The 21,835-nt window shown below is 34.3% G+C and overlaps 1 protein-coding gene across 2 annotated transcripts in view; it reads left to right on the forward strand.

The window, feature by feature from the left end:
• The window catches only part of LOC129216083 (uncharacterized), an 84,030-nt gene extending 62,418 nt beyond the window's left edge, over nucleotides 1–21,612 (forward strand). For both annotated transcript variants that reach the window (XM_054850231.1, XM_054850232.1), the window contains exon 2: nucleotides 18,341–21,612. In XM_054850231.1, coding sequence (XP_054706206.1) covers nucleotides 18,370–20,469 — 2,100 coding nt within the window. In that variant the 5' untranslated portion in view covers nucleotides 18,341–18,369 and the 3' untranslated portion in view covers nucleotides 20,470–21,612. The remainder of the gene's footprint in view (nucleotides 1–18,340) is intronic.
• The last annotated feature ends 223 nt before the right edge of the window (nucleotides 21,613–21,835 follow it).

The raw sequence follows: 21,835 nt of genomic DNA on the forward strand, positions 1-21,835 counted from the left end.
AGAAAAATGAATGAGCAAGAAAAAGACTGAATGAATAAGAAAATAAGTGAATGAATGAAAAAATATACCACTTACTAAATGAAGAATTACTAAATGAAGGAATGTAAATGAATTAATAAATGAGAACGTAAGTGATTTATATTAAATGATTGAGTGAGTAAATGAGACAAACTATTTCACTTTGTCCCATCCACTTTGCCCCGTATGTACTTGACTAACTGTACAATTTATTTAAAATACAAATAAGCTTAATATTAACTAATTTAATACTGCATTGGATATTAGGAGCTCTCTCTCAATTAATAGTTGAAACAAGAATATTAATAACAAGAACTTTATCATTTTATAGTAGCAAAAATAATGTTTGACTTTATTACAATACGAGTATTAATTTTTAAAAAATGCCTGTATTACCAATTGTTTTAATCTTCGGATGCATTTTTTTCCTGACAGGAATAGACTACATATGGTTCCTCATAGATAAAATAATACCAGATAGGTGGAGCTAAAAGCAGAGTAAATATTTCTCCATTTTACTTTCCCCGCCATTTCACTTTGCCCCATGTTCCCCTACTGTTTTTTCCCCCTCGTCTTCGTTTTAAAGTCGTAGTGGTATCGATACGAATTGTAAATTGTTTTCAAGCAATGAATAATTACTAATCCATAGAAACTCTTCTTTTAAGTACATTGAATACTTTAGCATTTTAAATGAATGGGAAAGAAAGTAACAATTTTCAATTTTGAAAACCCCTCCCAGCAAATTTTCCTGGACGCGCCACTGGGTTCTTTCAAACTTTATTTGCACCACTTGATTTGAATTTTCGGCCTCACAATTTGAAGAAAAAAAAAAAAAAAAACGCGAACTGAAATCGTGAAGGTAGGGACCTAGTTCTCTTGAAATAGTTTATGAGCAGACTTGAAATAATCGCCAAAAATAGTTCCTTGAGCTCAAAATCAAGTGTTGAAACGTTTGTATATCTTCTCACCAGGTGCTAGCTCAGGTGGAAAAGGCGGGAAACTCGACCTTCCAGGGTCAGGGCCGCACCTCTCTCTATCTGACCTTCCTGTGGGGGTGGTTAAACAACTCTGCGCTCATTACATCTTTCGTTCGAAAATCCCGACTTTATTCTGTTTTGGCGCTTTTATTTGAGATGCTTTGAAATGAGAGCCCTGGGAAATGACGGTTCGTTCTGGAACTTTTTTTTTTCTCTTCTTCATTTTTTGTGTATGGCAGAAATTGAAGGTTTGTGCCACCATGCATGCGTAAGGATTTAGTTGAAGAAAAAGAATATGAAAGCAGGCGGCATAAAAGAGTTTTTTTCCTCCTGCATGTTTTGATATTTATTCGAGTCGAAAGTGAATTTAATGATAAGTTTTATGGCCTGTTAGGCCTTTTAAATTGATTGGATCTGCATGGTGCAGTTTACTCCCTAATGATGAAGGACCTTTGATGTGGATGCGGGTTTCATTCAAGGCTAAGCATTGTAAGTAGACTTAAAATTCTCGTATGCATTTGGTAACGAAGTAAGGTAATACGTTAACAGCATTAAACTAGAGCCGGACTGACATAAGTCAAGAAATTGTGTTTTCCGTTTATTAGTGCACTGTCTGTAGAAGCCTATTCCCCATGTGAACATAATTCTTAAAAGAAAAAAAAAATCCTTTTCAATTTTTTATCAGTGTCAAAAGAGCGCGCGTCCCATCCTTTGGAGGAAAAAGTTTTTCCTCTCTCCTGTAAAATTGCCGTAATATGACTTACGTCCTTCTGGCTCTGAGGTACAGAAATTATGTTGAACTTTCTAGGGTTGATACAGTTTAAAAATGTATTATTTGCGTTGATTTAAGCCGCATATTTTACTCTTTACCTATTTTTATAAAGTATTGTTTAAACTTACGCCGAGGAGTTTTACTACCGTGGCGACCATTTATTTAATCTTATAAAAATGCTGTTTTTCACTTTAAAAAGCTGAACGAGTCTGAGAGAAACAATGGCCAATACATATGAATGTATACACATACATATCTGTAACACAGAGCCAGAGCAACGCAAGTGTCACATAATCGCAACTTTAGAGGAGAGTGGGAAAAAGTTTGGTACATGCAAAGGATGGATCCGCGCTTTTTTAACCCTAGTAAATAAGTACAAAGGAGGTTTTTTTTTTTTTTTTTTTTTTTTTTTAATTACGTTCACATCGCCCGATACGGAATAGGATTCTACATACAATGCACTAAACGGAAAATCGCACGTTAGTATTACTCTGAGTTATATATATATATATATATATATATATATATATATATATATATATATAAAGAAAATACGTATAAAACCGTAAAATCGCTTAAGTTTTCAGAGAACTTCAGACATTTTTTCGGGCTAACAATGCAAAAGAAGTGAGCTTACGGGTGAAAAAAAAAAAACATCGATGCCTTTTCGTCCGTAACCTCGCCTCTTTCACATTGGAAAAAGGGTTCCTTATAACCCCGAAATACGGGTCTGCAGTTCTCTACAAATTTGTATGATAAAGTTATTATATTTTCTTTTGATACCAAGTTGGGTTGCAAAAAATTTTGTAAAATCTTAAAACGTTTCCTAAATTGGATAAAAATTCTACTATCCTAGCCCTACAGAGGTATAAAAGTTTTGTTCACTGCTCAAAATTTAATTGCAATCAGTTGCCGATATTTTTCAAAACGGAAAAAAAAAAAGAAAAAAAAGAAAAAAAAAAAAAAGAAAATTGCTGTTGAGAGACATTGACAAATACAAAATTTAATAATATTAACGAAAGATTCAACATCAATTGTTTCATTTTTACTTCCTGTTACAGAAAAGGAAGTATTGTAATCGCGAAAAAAATTTCACTCAAAAATCGGCCTTAATTTCCATTTTGCTCACCTCCGAATGAATGTTGAGTTTATTTTTCAGCCCAACCACACGTGGATATATGCCTAGGAACGTACAGACACCCGAAATATCCATTTTGAGGATCCCCGAGTTAGTTACAACGAGTTTTCTCGTGACGTGTGCATGTACGTATGTATGTGCGTGTGTGTGTGTATGTATGTCGCATAACTCAAGAACGGTATGTCCTAGAACGTTGAAATTTGGTACTTAGACTCCTAGTGGGGTCTAGTTGTGCACCTTCATTTTGGTTGCAGTCGGATGCTCCAGTGGGGGTCTTTTGCCCCTTCTTGGGGGAAATCATTGTTAATTTCGATATAAACTCTGTCGCCAACTCGGCGACAAATTTGGCGATTTTTTTTAATTTTTTTTATTTTAAAATCTGGTTTCAATTTGGCCACTGTTGGTGATATTTAGAGAGTAAACTATTGAATCACATTAAAACTGCCAATAATGAGAAAATGACATTAAATTGGAGTAAAAAGAAGTCATGTGATGCACAGATCGGCTCGTTTTAATTTATATTTGTTTTTTGAAATCAAGATTGATTTTTAATTTTACTTTAATCGTGGCTATTTATTCTCTTTCTGATTGGTAGAGAACTAGTAACATGATCCATTGCCATTTCTGGGAGAGGTGTTTTCAGAAATCGCGCATCTCTAATAAGTATAGTACTAATAATTAGTTAATGAATATAATGAAGAATAAACACTTTTTTTTCGCATGTAAAAATGCAAAAAAAAAAAAAAAATGCTGTCAGAAGTAATGCAAAGTTTATTCTTTTTTCATTCATTCTTTATTTATTTTTAAAATTTTAATTAACTTATTTATTAATTTTGCTATTCAGAATATGTTTTTCATTTTCATTTCGTCTGCTCTTAAACATGTAGTTTTCTTTTTTTTTTTTTGATATAACAATTTTTAATAACAAATTTTATTTAACATTACAATGCGCACATCTTTTGCTACATAAATAATTGAATTTTAAATATTGCTCTTGTATTATGGTACTAAATTTTAAAATATTTACTATTTATTAGTGATCTTTTTGTGCAGTATTAGGTATGAATAAAAAATCTGAAAATATAGCCCTGTTCTAAATGTTAAATTTAAGTCGATCATTTTTAACACAAATTGAAATCGAAGGGGTGATTGGTTGATAAAAAGAAAACCTCCGCTATTCAGTTAACCCAATAAAACGGCACACGAGACTGACAACCGGAAATACTCCTACAGTAAAAACGCATTGGATATTCATGTGATGTAAAGAAATTTGCGCCTTCCGAATTGCCGGCTTCCGACAAACCCATTCTGTCAGAAGTAGTGCACTGAACCGTAAACCTGGAAATTGGCGGGAAACCCTTCGTCTAATGACTCTGGCAGGCCATTATAATATGCGTTCGTCCTATCATGGGTAGCAGTAGTGGGAGTACGAAAGTAATAAATGAGAATAGGCTTGGGTGATAGCCAAATTTTCCATCTATTATATGCATATTTTTTTTCTCCCAACAAGTGACAGAGAAGAGCAGCTGTAAAAAATTTTTCTCCTAAAGTTTTTTTTTTCTTTTTCTTTTTCTTTTTTTTTTTTTACGGTGTGGATTTTTTTTACTGATGCTTATCCATCCGGCTCCAACTGATCTTTTTTTTTTATTTCTTTATTTTGTTTGTTTGTTTCAAGTTCCTAAAGTTCGTCCCCCCCCCCCCCCAAGATCTATAGTTGGGACAAACCTAACATGGCAGCATTGTGAAGACTACGTACAGCATTGCGATGTTGCCGGATTAGGCTTACCCCAAATGTAATTTTCCCCTACTTCTTTTAAAATTTCAGTCCCATTTTAAACTTTCTGTGTGACTCTTTTGTCTATTTGTATTATTTTTTCAAAAAAAAAAAAAAAAAAAAACGAATGTTTTGCTTACCCTTTCCAAAATATTTTGTAAATTTTGTATCAAAGGGGGAATGACAGCTAAGAGTTCGACACTATGGGTTAGGTGAAATAAATTCATTCAGCACAGTTTTTTTTCCCAGGCAAAACAGTTTTAATTAAAAAATAATAATTTTTCAGCTTATTAATCGGCTGAACTTCCTTCAGCATAGTTATTTGTTCTGAGAAAAAATAGTTTTTTTTTTAATTCAGCCGATCGGGCTAAAATCAGCCGATTGTACATTATAGGCAAAATAGTCGAATTCTGCCGATTAATCAATGCATCCCTTACTTTATCTGTTCAAAGAAAAGATTATTAGGTCCCTTTTTGTAGAATTTTGTTCCCTTTTTTCCCCAGGGGCAAACCTAGAAATCTATTTGGAGCACTGATCGTATCATAGACTCTTAGAATTAATTTTTAGGAGGTCCCAGACCATCCTAAATTATTCCTTATTTTTCACGACACTGCCAATTATCCTACCAATTTAGTGTTGTCTTACTGTCCTTATATCTGATTTGTTTTGCTTTACGTGTATTATGTATTCATGTTACATTCATGTACACTCTTAATTTTAAGCTTTGGATATTTATATTTATTTCAGCAATTTTGCTCTAAATTCTAAAAAAATTCGGAAACAAAATCAACTGAAATGCAATCTTGAGAATATCTCTGAGAATGGAACACCTGCGTAATCGAAGAAAATCTACAGAAAATAATCTTCAGATTTTCTTCAGAGAAATCTGCAAAAAAATCTGCAGTTTTTATGATTTTCCTAAAATATTCGCCTAATAACTTCCAAATAGCTTGAGTCTTTTGTCAAGATTTTCCTGAAAAGAAATTCTTAAGATATTTTTCTACATATAATAATATTATTATAAACTCGATTGCAAAACAGTACATTTCCCCCCCTTTGTGCAATCGCGCCCTTTTCATATTGATCATTCAGATCAGAAGTTCCAACACTGTTCAACTCCTGGATCGACCGAACCGTAAAATGTTGTCTTGGAAAATTTGAAGCCCAGTAACCTTTATAAGATAATATTGACATAATTCACCCCGGATTAGTTCTCGCTTGGCCCCATATTTTAAGGGGCCCACTATGGGTGGAAAAACACCCTCTAATCTATCATATTTACGGCCAGTCTCTGGCAGTAGAAATTTCGATATCCTGTTGACTCCGCTGACTGACCGAATTGGGTCAGGAAGAGGAGCCCTGGAGGTCACGGACTCGTTAATTATTGTGGTGGCGTGATTAGTGGGATAACCAACTGTGGTCGGTCTGTTAATGATCTCGCGATTGGTGTGATATAAGTCCTTTGTGTGATAAAGTATCTTCCTCGGAATAAAAATGCTCTTGAAGTTACAAATTGGTAGCTCCAGATATGGGCAGTAAAAATATATTTTAAAATTAAGCGCTTGCCATAATATTTCTCTTAGATGAGGGATTAGAAAATAATAATAATCAGTGTGACATTGTATGATAAAGTATCTTTCTCTGGAAACAATTACAAATTAGTTCCAGATATGGGAAGTAAAAAAGTATTTTAAAAATAATATTTAATAAAATAATATTTCTTCTTCGACTAGTGAGTTAAAAAAAAAATCGATGTGTCATTGCATGATAATGATAAAGTATTTTTCTCTGGGGAAAAAATTACGAATTAGTATCCAGTTATGGGCGATTAAAAATTAAAAAAAAATTAATTGAAACATTATAAAGAATATTTCTTTTAGGCAAGTGGAATTTTGTTTAAATAATTTGTGGGTATGATATAAATCCTTTGTTTGATAAAGTATCTCTCTTGCAAAAAAAAAAGAAAACTCTTAAAATGACAAATTAGTAGTCAGATATATGAGTAATAAAAATATTTTGAAATTAAACACTTTAAAATAATATTTCTCTTAGATAAGTGATTTTTTATATATATAAAAAGATAGTTATCGATTTGATATTGTGATATCTTTCCTTGAGTAAAAATAATCTTAAAATTACAAATAAGTAGCCAGATATGTGCAATAAAAAATACTTGTTTTTTTTTATCGCTTATTTACTATCGCATTATTTATATAATACGATAAATATATATTTATAATCGCATTATTTATGTAACGCGATTATAATATATAATAAATAATGTATTATTTATTGTTTTATTATTTTCAAACTTTGATTAAAAATAATGTTTCTTTTAGATGGGTGATTTTAAAAAAAAAAACCCCTCAGTCCTTGATATAAATTCAATAATGGGGATACTCTATTGAAGCGGGTCCCAACCGGTGGTTCGCGAAAAAAATATTGTAATGGCGGAGTTTTAACATACCTGTCTCTGATGAAGTTTCATGTTCAAGTGGTTTCAGGCAAATCTTGCTTCTTTTATATTCATTTGTCTCTCGTACATTCAATACTCCTAACATGAAAATATTTGCATACTTCCTGACATATTTTACATTTTAATAGTTTACTCTGTCATTGAAAAGTGCCGGTTTTAGCACTTCCATTGACAATGATAGCCCTGAAACCATGCTGAAAAAGCTCTACTTATGAATACAATGTCCTCAGATGAAAGAATTTGAAAGCTTTTGTTTCCTCAGAAGCTTTTGATCGGAAAGATTGATTAAACTTGATGAAAACATTACAGGGAGCAGAGACGAGCGTCTAAAATATTTTGATGTTTATGTAGTTTCTTTACCATTTGAGTCCGACGAAGAGCTATCGCTCTTCTCTTGTGCTGAGTCAAAAATGCATAGTGAGATCACGCTGTTGTTTGTTGCTATGATTTTCACACTACATTGACTACGATTTACTTCGAGCTTTATTGTCGAAAAAAGGAAAGAATGGCTAGCAATCCATGAATACCACAGGCTGTATGAACAATTAATTACTATAGAAAATTTTCGTAGGTGAAAGTTTAGCAGTGTGAGGCTTACACAATAAAAAAAAAATATCAACGGAATTTAACGATGCAACTTAATTTGGGCTATATGTAAATAAGGAATTTATGAAATTTGTGTAGAAAATTTCTCTTGTAGTTAAGTGAGCTTAAAAATATTTGTCTTATTAAAAATTATATATTGTGTAAAAATTGGAGTAAATGCGTATATTGAGAATAGATGCTTCTATTATTTTTCAATATACTCATTTTACTCCGCATTTATAGCATAATTACTAGAAAATTCTTTAGCAATCAAACGATTAATGTACGCAGTATATCTTTATTAAACAGCTAGGATCGTAGTTCTTTTCAAGGAGACTTAAACCTGGAGATCTTTCTCATTTTACTGTAAGAAAAAAAGTTCATTTAGTTAAACTGAAAGTTCCCTGAAAAGTATTTGAAAGGTCATTCTTTAACTGACTTCTGATTTAGTGATTACAGATAAATGTACCCTAGTGTCAGAAAAATTGCAGCCATTTTTTTTTTTTTTTTTTTTTTGAGCCTCTTTGTTCTACAAATATCCCATTTTCAAATTTTTTTCGAAGTTGATTAAAGCTCAACACAGAATAACCACTGTGTTTATTTTGTGGTGAATTTGTTTTGTATTCATTTTTTAGAGATCATTTTAGTTCGTAGCAATATTTGTAATTCTATATTTTGCGATTGTGTTTTCGTTCTTGTTATAAACTACGGAGCAGCATCAAACTAAAACAAATCTCCCAATTTTATCGTCTATGCATGTGGGTGCGCGCGGTTTTTTTTTTTTTTTTTTGCTTGATCTTATTACCTAGTACCCAAGGGACTCGCCAACTTCTTTCGGAGTTTGGAAGGGATTCGCAAGGGGGAGGAGGTTGGGAACCGATGGTCTATTGCATTTTTAATGACAACAGGCACCCCTTTTTCTGTCTCTCCCTCTCTTTCTTCACTGATAACTAATTCTTAACTTTTCAAAAGCCATCGGGTATTAATAACTCATGTATTCCGATGATACAGTCGTCCATTAATCTGCATCAAACCACACCTTTCTTCATGCCGCCTGATCTAATCACAATCACATCGCGTCTGATTTAAATACCTCCGCAACCACATTTTAGACCTCGGACATATTCCGCACACGGACACCCTGCATTAGATACCGAGATATTCTGTCTTATCGTAATCGGAACCCGTCGAGTTGTCATTGTTAGGATAATGAAACGGGGGGGGGGGGGGGGATACTATTAGGTACGTGTGAAGAGATTGAATTATTTCATTTAATAGATCTGAATCCTGGAGCAGTTCTTTCTCGCGTGAGGATGACCTTTTCTGGATAGATTCATTCACTCAGTCGATTCGAACCGTTTAATGAAACTAATGGAATTTGGGTTTTGGTTCATTAAATTTTACTGTATTTGCTGTCTTTATTAAATTGCTAGATGATTATCGTTTCTGATGAGACCAGACCTTTAAGCAGTCTTACATAAATTTGTTTGTATCAACAGTGGATTTTTCAAGTATTGAGAAATAAAATTTAAATGGAAATAGCTGCAGGCTTGACAGTTCAAACATTTTAGAGGGGAGATGGGCCACGGGTGTTCACCCCCCCCCCCATTTCAATGGCGCAAATCCCCCCCCCCCCCAAATCTTCAACTCAATTTCCCTTTTTTATTTTTTAACTCTCTCTCTTTATTTAATTTATTTTTTTTAATAGTATTTATTTGTTTTATCTGTTTTTTTTAAATATTTTTTATTTATTTGTTTTTTTTAATTATTTTTTTCTAGAAAAGTTTTGTGCTACGCCAATGACGTACCACATACACTAGCAAACACACGTACACAAAATAAATAAATAAATGAGATAAAATATAAATAGAATAAAATAAATAAAATAAAATCATTTAAATTAGAAATTAATAAGTAAATTCAATTAAATAAGTTTTAATTTTTTTTAAAAAATCGACCGCCCCCCCCCCCCAAATTTGATGACACAACTTGCGTTATAATCCCCCCCCCCTCTGTGGGCACCCCTATGAAATGGGCAAATGTTATCTACTCAGTATATAGGGTGTTTATGAAGTCAACACTGATAAAGAAAATTTATTTAAAATAATGACTTGACTTGAATTATATGCTTGCTTAATTTCAACCTTGAAATAAATTTGTTAAATTTATCAACAAAACTAACTTTATTATAACTATTATTTTTCATTGTTTTTGCAACAATCAATTAAAAAAACAACTGCGTCACTTCCGTCATACAAAAAAGATTGCGGATCAGAATTTCAAAGCCCTCGCATAAGATGTCTCACTCAAATGATATATTTGAAAAATTTGTATGTTGTGCATAGTTTATGAGTGGTCGTTGAACTCATTGAGCTATTTAGTTGAACAATTTCATCAAACAAACCCCTTAACGGGTTTTGCTTGTCAGCTTTTCCAGTCTATATGGCTGATTGCATTGTACAGTGCTTAGGTTTCCGATGGACCGTAACATATGGAAAACATCATAAAGGGCGGGGAAGACGTTCCAATAAAAACGCTTTAATCATAAAGCATCATTTCCCTTTCCTTTTTGCTACCCATGCATGCAGAGAGTAAAGTAGCTCCAACCGAAGGATATTGATCAGAATGGAACACACTTCGATCAGACGCACTTCCTATTTTTCGCCAGTGGCTGGGAGAACATATCGAACGCATTGAAAAATTCTATTAGTTCATGGGGTAGACGACCTGATTCCTATCACAGCCCGAATAGGTGTAAATTTTAAGTCCTGAGATGTGTGATGAGTAATTAAGAGACGTTATTTTTCTTTGCAAGATGTTATTTTTCGTTGGATAGGTTTAGAGCGACCAGTGTGAATGAACACTTAAGTGCAATTGAACTTTCTCAAAATCAAAACATCATTAAAAACTACATTTGGTGCATGAAAGTAAAAACAATTGATGCAGTGGAACACCGATTTTACGTTTCTCAAGGGACTGGGTTAAAAAACGTGAAATGCGGGAAAATGTAAACAACGGGACTGAAAATACATAAAAAGCAAAAAAAAAAAAAAAAGCAAATGAAAAAGAAAAAAAAAAAAAAACTCTAAAGATAGAAACGATGACTCTTACAAAAGGTATAATAATAATAATTAAAAAAAAATCTACATTTTACGTGACCCACCCCATGTATCCTCGCCTGAATTGGCATACGACAGTAGAAACATTTTAATTGATGTAAGTAATTATTTTTAAAACTTACGGTTTGCGTCAGTAAGTCTCTCCCTTCCCCTTTTTTACGGGTGGGAGGGGGGGGAGGGAGTAAATGAAAAAAAAAAATGCAGTAATCGAGTAAATGAACACGCGTAACCAGTGGACAAAAAAAAAGTTTTCTAATGGAACTGTATAGAAGGGAGAAACTACTGCCACTTCATCTAAGAAAACTATTTTTGAAACCTTATTTAAAAAAAGAAAAAAAAAAAAAAAAGAGAAATACGAGCTCTGTGTGTTCATTCTTGGTCGGTATTCCTCACACACTTCAACAACTTTCCTAAGCAACTCTTTCCTTTGTTGTAGTGTGGTAGAAATTCCTGGATTATTTAGAAAGAGAAAGTGATTTCATGGAGACCGATTTGGTTCATTTTGGCGAAGTATTAATTCTCAGAACTATGAAGAAAAAAAAAAGAAAGAAAGATAGAGAGGTAGAATTTCGGTGGAACTTCTGCGCAAACTGTTTAGTCGTTCTTTATTTACAGTGCTTTCAATTTAAAAACATTACAGTAATCTTCATCAGAATGTAAAAATCGGCATTTACATCGCAATTTTAAAATAGATCTTAAAATTAAATTAAAAAAAAATGTATCGAAAGATTAAAATAAATATTAACATTTGTAAAATTAGCGTTAAAAATTTTCGAAATTCATCTTAAAAATTATTCTACATCACAAGAAAATTTTAAAATCGATCTAAAAAATATTTACAAATTGGCGAAATGTTTAATAATCTTCAAGTTCTTGCGTCTATTTCTTTGTTTACAAAACGTCTTCTTAAGTAATGACAGCCTTAATATACGTCTTAAACAAACATTTTACTTCCCGTTTCTTAAATATTGCATTGAACAGATCTATCCCTCTGTACGTTGTCTTTAAAAAAAAAAAAAAATGGGGAACAATGTAAGGCACGTAGCGTATCACCTGTTGATTGAAACATCAAGCGGATCCCTATTATCTCTTCGAAAACTTCCTTGTGCAAAGTAGCCCCAAGCCGTGGCTGTTTTCGGACAATGAATGATGGCAAGAAATAAATAGTAATGGGAAAAAAAAAGCGTTTGCACCCCGTTCTTGGGATTCTGATGCAAGTCCATTGAACCTTTACGAATCGCTTTCCCTGGCAATGACCACTCATTTGGTCCAGAATGCAGCAGAAATCGGAAGTCTGTTCCCAAAAGGGAAGCCAAGACGACCAAAAAGTCGGCGGACACGGGGAGAGCGGTGATTTACGAACACGCTATTCGGTGTCGGAGAAGGTGAAAGATTGAGATCGTGCGGCGGGAAGAGTGGAGAGGTGATGCGCAATAATACGATAATACCACATTGGAAAGTGAAGGAAATATTTCGGGAGCTTTTGTTCGATGGGATCAACTGTCAAAAGGCTATGACGGGCTTACTCTTCATGAGTTGACTCTGAAACAGTTTTCCGCTAACTCGAACAGGTAGTTGCGCACATGTTTATTAGGATGGTTCGAAAAAAATCGATTTTTTTTAATTTCGGAATCGCGTTACCTCTCAAAAGTTGTAGTTTAGTATCCTCAATTGGAGGAAAAAAAAAAAACAATTCTAAGTCAACATCCGCAGTTCGCGCATGAGACTGAAAGTTGGAAAAAATATGCTAAAAATTGAATTTTTCAAAAAATAATAAAATAAGTTTTTTTAAAGTACTTTTATAAGGCCACAGCCATAAATTGTTGGTATATAGCGTAGTTTGAACATTAAAAAATATCTTATAGCTTTTATATAAGATCTATCGTTAGCGCATGCGCCTTAATTTGGCGATAATGTCCTGAAATTTGAATCCCACTTTAAGGCGTATGCGCAAACTAAAGATCTTATGTAAAAGCTATAAAATATTCATTAGGTTAAAACTACGCTATCTACTGACAATTTATGGCTGTTGCATTACGAAAAAAAAAAATCTGATTTTATTCTTATATTTTCTGAAAATTTCAATTTTTAAAATTTTTTAAACTTTTAGCCTCATGCGCTAACTGAAAATGTCAACTTAGAATTAAAATTTTTTTTTACCAGTTATAGGATACCAAACTACAACTTTTGAGAGGTAAAGTGATTCCGAAAAAAAAAGCGATTTTTTTGAACCACCCTAATGTTTATGTATGTGTGCTTCAGGGCTGCCAAAATTTGGGTTTTCCATAAAGATCTTGTATTTTTGCGATTTTGTTGGAAATTATTGGTTTTTGGGAAGAATTTATTGAATTTATACAAGAAAGGCTGGATATTCATTAATACAAGAAAGGCTGAAAAATTGTCGTATACCTAAAAGACTGAAAAGATCTATGTCCCCTACCTGATTTTCGAGTAAATCCTTAGTACATTTCTTCCTTAATGAGTCCATATGCCCCACACATCCCCATAAATGACTAAAGAAGAACTCATAGGCGGATTTAGGATTGAGTTCCTGGGGGGGGGGGGGCGGCAGGATTTTTTTAGCAACATTTTTATTGCCCCTCCCCCCCTCCACTCCCATGTTTTTGTCTGTTTCCTGTGATGCATGAGTTCATGCTTTACTTTTTTGTGTGTCGTTTTCATTAATGTGTGTTTTCATGCTGTCCTTTTTGAATTGACCTGAAGAGAGGGAGCTGGTATCAAGAGAGTGACGCAGGGCTCCCTTTTAAGTGGGAATATCTCCAATTTTAGGGGACGGGGGTTTCTCCCCCGGAGGAAATTTTGTAAAACGGATATAAAATTCTGCATTTTGAAGCCTTATAAAGGTTAATTGGATAGACATAGAAATTGACAACTAGATTATACAGTTGTACAGTATTGTTCAAACTTTGTAAGAAGCAGCCATTTTAAGTTTGAAAGAAAAAATAAATATTGATTTCTCATTACAACAACCTTTTTTTAATTATAAGTAGTGCAGAAAACGAAAAGGAATAGAAATAGTGTATCTTTTTTTTTTCCTGGCTAAACAGATTAACAATATGCAGTAGAAGTAATTGGAGCCCACTTTGTTTAGGATTTTTAAAGACTTATCTAATTATTTTCAAGGACTCTAGAACAATTAAAATTATTTAACGCACTTCATTTGTACTTTCCAGTCTCTGATATTTTAGTACTTGATTGTAAATTTTTACAGTCCTGTTCTAACTTTGTGAGAAATAGCTATTTTAAATTTAAAAGTAAAAAAACCATAGATTTCTCATGACAACAACTTTTCTTCAGTTGCAAGTGGGGCAGAAAACGAAAGGAAATAGAAGTAGTGTGTATTTTTTTCCGTGCTAAACAAATAGACAATATGCAGAAGAAGTAAGATAAAAGAAATCAATACAAAAGAATTTCCAAAATACTGCATTCGGGATTGAATAAATAGCAAGATATGAAACATGTGAGTCACAAAAATTTATTTCAAATAATATGTTACAAACGTGAGAACCATGATTTTTACATTTTTAATACAGGATGTGGCAAGGAGCTGAATTAGACATATTTTGGCATTCCTCCCCCCTCTACCATTTGTTAGAAATTTTAAAATTAAGGATTTGTAGCCACACGTTTCCAAATATTCAAGGTTTTCAAGCACTTAAATATGAAATTAGTTTTTTCAAGCCATTTCCATTTTTTAAGGAACGAATCATGAATTTTTTTTAGGAGTAAGGGACCCACTTCAAAGCAGGGGCCCTAGGCAATAGCTTGTTTATCTTATAGGCAAATTCGGCCCTGTTTGTAATTCACTCTTATCTGCAAATTTTTGCTTGATTTTTTTGTAATTTTTACGAAAATTCATCAGTTTTTACAATTAAAGGATTTTTACGATTTTACCAATCTTGGTTAAGTTTTTATAGATTTTTATAAAATTTGAGCAAATTTTTCCAAAACTTTTGATGACTAAATTATTTAGATTTCAATAATGACAAGGATGGACTCACTTAGACTTAGATGATTATGACTTACTTTACTTTTTAAACAGTATTTATAAAGTAAGTAAAATTGTACTCACCCTCTAAGTAAAAAGATTCATTTAATCAGAATACTCAGATAACTGAAATTTATTCAGTTGCGATTTTTCTCTTAGAAAAAACAGAGAGAGAGAGAAGGGGAAAAAAACTATGTTTTTTAGAATTATTCAAAAGGTCAATTAATCTACTCCAGTGACAGCTGTACTATATGTGTTTAATGTGCGTTTTTTTTTTCCTTTTCTTTTCTTCCATCAGAAAAGGACATTCGCTTTTCTCTTCATTTTCATTGAACTATACAAAAAAGAAAAAGTCATGATTTTTTGTTTTAAGATTCTGGAAGATGTGTTGTTACTATATAAAGGTCTCCCAAAACTGGGGGCATTGCCCCCTATGCCCCCCTCCTCCTATAAATCCACCCATGCCCCTCTGAACTATTCAAAAAAGAAAAAATCATTTTTTTTTTAAATTTTGGAAAATGTGTTGTTACTACATAAAGTCCTCCCAAAACTAAGGGGGGCATTGTCCCCCTCTGCCCCCCTCATAAATCCGCCCATGGAGAACTGAATGTACATTAATTACTGTGATGTTGTCATCCCAAAATTTAAAATGCTATTTTCTCTTGCGAAGCGCGATCCCTGCACTTTTGCTGGTGGGTAGTCGGAAGTATTTCACATTTGAAATTCCATACAACTGAAAAAGTAGGAAGATACAAATGAATCTACAGTGAATAGAACTTTTTCATGCTACAAATAAGTAGGAGGGAGGGGGGAATTTTCTCTTTTGTATTGCGACATACCTCAAGGGTCACTCACTGTGTCCGTCTTTTTATTTAAAAGTATCAATATTTACACTCAGACTCAAACTACAAATTTCACCTGTCGTTGAAGTGTGAACAAAAAACGAAAATAAAAAACGTGAACAAAAACGAAACAAAAACGAAACGTGTGAACAAAAACGAAATAGCGACCACCATAGAGTCATCGTGATCTATAAGATTTGGGAAGCACTGCTTTATAAAAATTGTTTGTTCCCCCACTGAAAGTTCCAAAAAAATTTCAAATTGATTCATAAATCAAAATAGATTTCTTCTTAATTTCTTTTAATGTTATTTCTATTAACAGTTTTTAAAAAATAACTTTATCGATTTCATTTTTACTGATCTTCTACATAATGAGAGAAGAGGGTCAGTGTTCTATTGTTTCCCAGATATTCGTTTATCGTCCGTATCTGCAGTGAGAAATATTGATAGAAGTTTCCGATAAGGATCTTTTTTTTCGTTTTCTCTCCTGAGAAAAAACAGAGTAGCTATTCGCTTGACGGAATTTCGTTCCAGTTTCAGTGTTTTCTTAATTCATTTCTCAAGAGCATTTCTTTCGAAAATGTTGACATAATTCATTACTAAACAAAAAGCCTTTCTTTTTTCTTTTCTTTTTTTTTTAACAGTAGTAAATGATTACATGAAAGTTAGTTTTCGTGTGCCTTTTAGTTGATTTTGATTGACACCGCCAGAAACTCTATTTGATTAACATGCTTCAACATTTAACTTCATTTCAGAAACGTATCTTCGAGGTTTCATTAAACAGAATGGGTCCTGTTATATTGGGGGGGGGGGCGGTCCTGAGGGAAGAAGGGTCCAGAATGGGTCCAGAAGGGTCCAGAATGGGTCCTGAGGTTTCATTACACAGAATTGGTGCCTTTGAGAGGGGAGGAGGAAAACCATTAGAAATTCGACACCACATTTTCCATCAGAGCCTAAGAGTGCTTTAAATATTTTCAAGGGCTCCCTCAAAACTTTAATGATGGGGTTTTTAAAACAATACTTAGGATCATGGACGGATACAGAAATTGTTCAAGGAAGAGGTGATTGATTTTTCAACTAACTTCTTACTATGTGTCTGAGTTGCATATACTTTAGGAGGGTGGGGGGCGGGAGTGGTACGTTAATTTTATCCAATATAACTAAAATATAAAGATTTATCTGAGCAGGTCCCTGAACCTATTTCTTTCCTTTTCCGTTGGAAGGGCTAAAATTGCGTTTTAAATTTTCAATTCGTAGTAATTCTGGGGAATGTTTCGAAACTCTTTCCCCCTAACATGATCAAAAGTCGTCTAAAATTGCCCTTTTTTTGAACTTCTGTTTCGAACAATTACCGACGGAAAGTCACTGAGCTCATTTCTTCCCCTAATAACACCACCTGAGATGTGTACAACCGGCGTCTTTAAGACTTAAATTTTACAAGTCCGGGGAAAGGCCTCCTAACATCACCAAAGATCGTCTGAAATTGCCTTTTTGAAACTTCAATTCCAAAAAATGTCCCGGGGGGAGATATTCGAAAACCATTTCTTTCCTCAACATCGTCAAGGATGGCTTACACTTGCGTTTTAGAACTTCAACTTTAGAAAATTTCCGGTGAAGGGGGGAGGGGATTGCCCCCATCGACCCTCCTTTGCTTAGGATGGCCCTTGCTCGAAAAGATAGATGTTATTAAGATTAATGTCCATAAAATCTAAGGGTTTTTTTTTATCATTTTCAGTTGGAGAAATACAAATACAAATATGCAAATACAAATTTGACGATCAGCAACAGGCTCTTGGCCTAGCTAGGCTGGTCCTAGTCAATTTATTAGTCCCCAATGAAGATCAATGGCCCTCTTAAAGCTATCCATCCCCTTGCTCATCACCACCTCTTCCGGTAAGCTGTTCCAAGTGCCCACAACCCTATTAAAGAAGTAGTTTTTTCTTATTTCAGGTTAGCCTAAGATTTGAATAGTTTAAAACAATGACCCCTCGTCCTGCTTTCGGACGAGTAGAAATGTAGGGAATGAGAACTAAAAACATAAAACTAAGCCCAAAGACAGAAGTCAGGAATGAAGTCAAAGAGAATATTTTGTGCCTTACAAAAACAAAAACATCATATCTTAGTTTTACATTTATAAATTCACTTGCATTGCATTAAAATGGTGTTCAATACAAAACACTGTTAAAGCTCTACTTAAAACAGTGCCTATATGAGATCTAAACAAAGATCAGCGAATTGCAGACCGCGATCTGAACCTGGACTGCTTTATTTTGTGTGAATCCTAACCATGCTATGAAATCCAATCCTCTACCAAAATGAAGATTCTTAATTTAAACATTATACTTAATTGATTATGTTTCTGAAATATGTTAAGTTAAAAATGCAGGAAAAAGCAAATGATGAGAAACTACGACAACTTGCTGGTTTTCATCGAACGTACCTAAAGTTGGGATAGTACTTTACAAAAAGTTTGGGAACATGGTAAAAAATAAGAGCTCGAACTCCTTTTTAACTCCGCCTAAAGATAAATCTCTACCAGATTTTTGTACCTGTTTATATATTGTAAGATTATATTTTCTTAACGTTTCTTTTGCCTTTTAAAAATACTTAATTTTATTTTTATTTTGCAGTTTTTCCTTCAGCGATGGTATTATAAGGCATGGCAAGATTGGCAGCTTACTACCAAGAGGATTTTCACTACACTCCTTTCGGTTATGGCCCTAAGCAGAGAAAGACATATGCCGTCTACGAGGAACCGAAGTTTAACAACCACTTTCATAATGGATACAGGTTGAGAGAATTAGCAGCATCCGATCCAGCCTTGTCCCCAAGTACGCCGTATCTGTCAAATGCGGGGACAATGACTTTGAAGCAGAAATCCTATCCTTATGAGTCTCAGTTCGGTAGAAATTCACAAGCTCCTATCATAGAGCATGCATATGAAAACATAAATTTTATTAATTCTACTGTTCATCCTGATGCCTATGAAAACGGATCTATGTATCCTCACGACGGGTATGTTTTGCTGGAAAATCACTATCCATCGCTTGTGAGGTCTCAGTGCAAAAACAAAATTAATAAAAGACTCTCTTATAGTGAGACATGGGACGATAATTTGCAATCTCCAAAGAACTATATTCCTCGGACAATAAACAAGTATGAATCTCAAAAAGCTTTAAAAGGATTCGATCCTTACCGCGAGGAATATTTTCCTGCTAACCATGCCTATGTTGAACGCACAGAACAGAATTATAATTCACCTGTTTCATATCGCGATGATTCCAATCATGGGAAATGGCAACAGTGGCACTGGGCTTCCCCAGAAACTTACACAAATCCCGCGTTGCTGTCACCACCATCACCTCTAGATTCTGGTCTAAGTTCTCAATCAATTACATCGAGTCCCAGTCTAGAAGCTGAACCTTTGTCGATGCATTCGGGATCCATATCAGTTTCCGAATTGGATAGGCGTCACACATGCTGCTGTGTAGAGAATTTTCCGCCGGACAATCGACTTGTGTTACCTGCGCGTATGGTAGCCAGTGGTAGGAATTCACCAGGGGCTTATTCTACTATGTCAACGCACAAGAAAGTTGTCAAAAAAGTTAGCGAAAAGTGTTTCAATAATGAAATAAATAACGGGTATCATAATGGACATGTTCGGTATGGAATGATGGGGATTATAGGAGAGCACTCAGACAGCGATCAAACCATAAAGCCTGTTGTACCAAAGAGATCAAAGCATCAACCTCATAAACTAAATCGTTCTTCTTCTAGTTGTTGTGATCACTCCCGCAAACCAAATTCAAGATATGAACCACAAACAACGAAATCATACAAAGTTTCATCTGATTACACTAAGCCTTGTGTGGTAATAACAGAAGCTTCAGATAAAAGCACTTCTAGCGCTTCCTCTCCAGATCAAGACCATTCGGACAAAAGCCCCGAGCCAGAATCTTCAGTTAGTTTAGCAGTATCAACTTCAACCTCTAACTCATCATCTGTGGCGTCTAGCAATAACGAACTGAATAAGGAATCTGAACTAAGGAAATCAAAGAGAGCGATGGCGAAGGAAATTCGAGAACTGGAGGACATGTACAAAAAGTGTAATTTAGGTGACTACGAACTGCTCGAGAGGGCAGAACGAAGGGATCTTCCCACGCCTCATCAAATGAAGATAGCCCACACGAACACTAGTAACCTAACTCGCAGCAAAAGTGATACCTTTTACGAAATGTTAGGGCCTAGTTACCGCAATCCCTATGAAAACCATCAACGAACGCCACCTGTCAGACGATCCGGAATACCCGATTTAATAGCAGACGATATGGCCCTCAGGAAGCATTATAAACCCACAACCACTGCCTCCTTTAATCCCGTTGAGAAGTCTATCACGTATATGCTTTGTTCATCTCATTTCACCCCAACAGTACCTGCTGGCAGAGATATTCTTTTCGAGAACTATCCAGATGTAGAATACGATGACTTGTCTTATCGCAGGCATTACTTCGGCAAGAAAAGTAAAATTCCCGATAAACAGCCACCTTTTGGGATTCCGTTGAGACCCCCACCTCCACAGCTAGTATACACAGATTATTTGCACGCCCCTGTACCGGCTGCTGAACTCCAACCCCTTTGTCATCCTCGTGGAAATCCTGATGTCGTCCGAGACGACTTGGCGTTCCGGAATCTTAGAAAGGATGAACCTGAAAGGTTGTATTATGATATATCCCAATTCTATAAGAAGAAGAGGGGATAGGATATAATATCTCTTTACTACTAATGTTGGGCAAACGTTTTTTTTTTACTGAATTTTATATCGCCATTTGAATTGTTTAAAACTCAAACTTTCCTACAGCTGGGGTTAACCTACCCTGACGTCGTCGTAATGCTCTGATTAGGATCTCGGTAGCCTTTACCAATGCTGCCAGGTTAGGTTTGCCCCAACTATTGTTGACATATAAGGAAAAGAATTATTATCATGGTTTTTCAAAATTTGAAACTCATTTCAATACCTTGTTTACAAAAGGGAACATTTTATTAAATGCAGCTGAATCTCATTACTAAAAATGCACTTGTAATACAAGGTTCGTAGTCACCTATACTTCGTTCACGGGAAAGATAAACTAGACGTAAACAAAGAAATGCGCCATTTGGTGATGCCTATCAAGTGTTTGGCTGGCACAAAAACAAATTAGTGCTAATCAGACGGTTGTAACTATTGTAATTTACTTAATTTCACTTCCTTTTCCCTAAATATGCTATTTTAGGATATATTAACTTTGTTAAATTTCAATAGAATGATTTCGATTTTTTCTAAATTCCTGGCCAATTTAAGAAAGCTGTAAGCTGGCTTTATACGCTACATCACTGAGCTCGTATTATTCGGCTGCCTTCAAAAATGGGGAAAAACGCTTTGCAGCACTAGCTGTACATGATAGATAGATATCGATTTGTTCAGACAATGTAAAAATTTGGTCCTGCTCATCTACAAAAAGTTTCGGTTTTAACAAAAATCGTATAAAAAGTTTGGATTTCAAAGTCTCTGAAATTTGCAGCATATACTGATGTTTTATGTTGTGATTAAAGGAAAGGACACAAACGCGCTAAACCTCGAAATGAAGTAAATTTTAATGATTGAAAAAATGTCAAATATTACGTAAGTTCCTTTATGTGAATAACATCAGAAATACCTTTTGAAAGAATTTACAAGCGTTTTAGTATTTCAAGATTTGAATGTAAGAATTAAATGGATTGGGCCGCGTTACTAGTCAAAAAAGGAACTTCTATCAAAACATCGCAGTTTAAAGTGTTTTCTTCCAAAATAAAGATATTGTACAATTATGTTTCATGTATGTTATGTTTTTATGCGTAAGTGTATAAATAAATATTTTAAGAACTGTTTTGCTTATTTATTGTGGTAGGTAGCTTTTTCACACTGTTCAAACGTTTTTAACTCATTTCTTTCCTCTGTGTTGTAGTGAAAGTTAAGCATCATGACCTGTGAAATTTTATCAAGAACATTGATTTTACTTTCCGGGTTTTTCTACTTCCTTTTCTACTACAACATAATCATTAGTGAAAAGACTCGAGATTTAAACAACTTTGTTTTTCCATTCAGTAAG

This window comes from Uloborus diversus, chromosome 2 (genome assembly GCF_026930045.1).
Source record: "Uloborus diversus isolate 005 chromosome 2, Udiv.v.3.1, whole genome shotgun sequence".
Lineage (NCBI taxonomy): Eukaryota > Metazoa > Arthropoda > Arachnida > Araneae > Uloboridae > Uloborus > Uloborus diversus.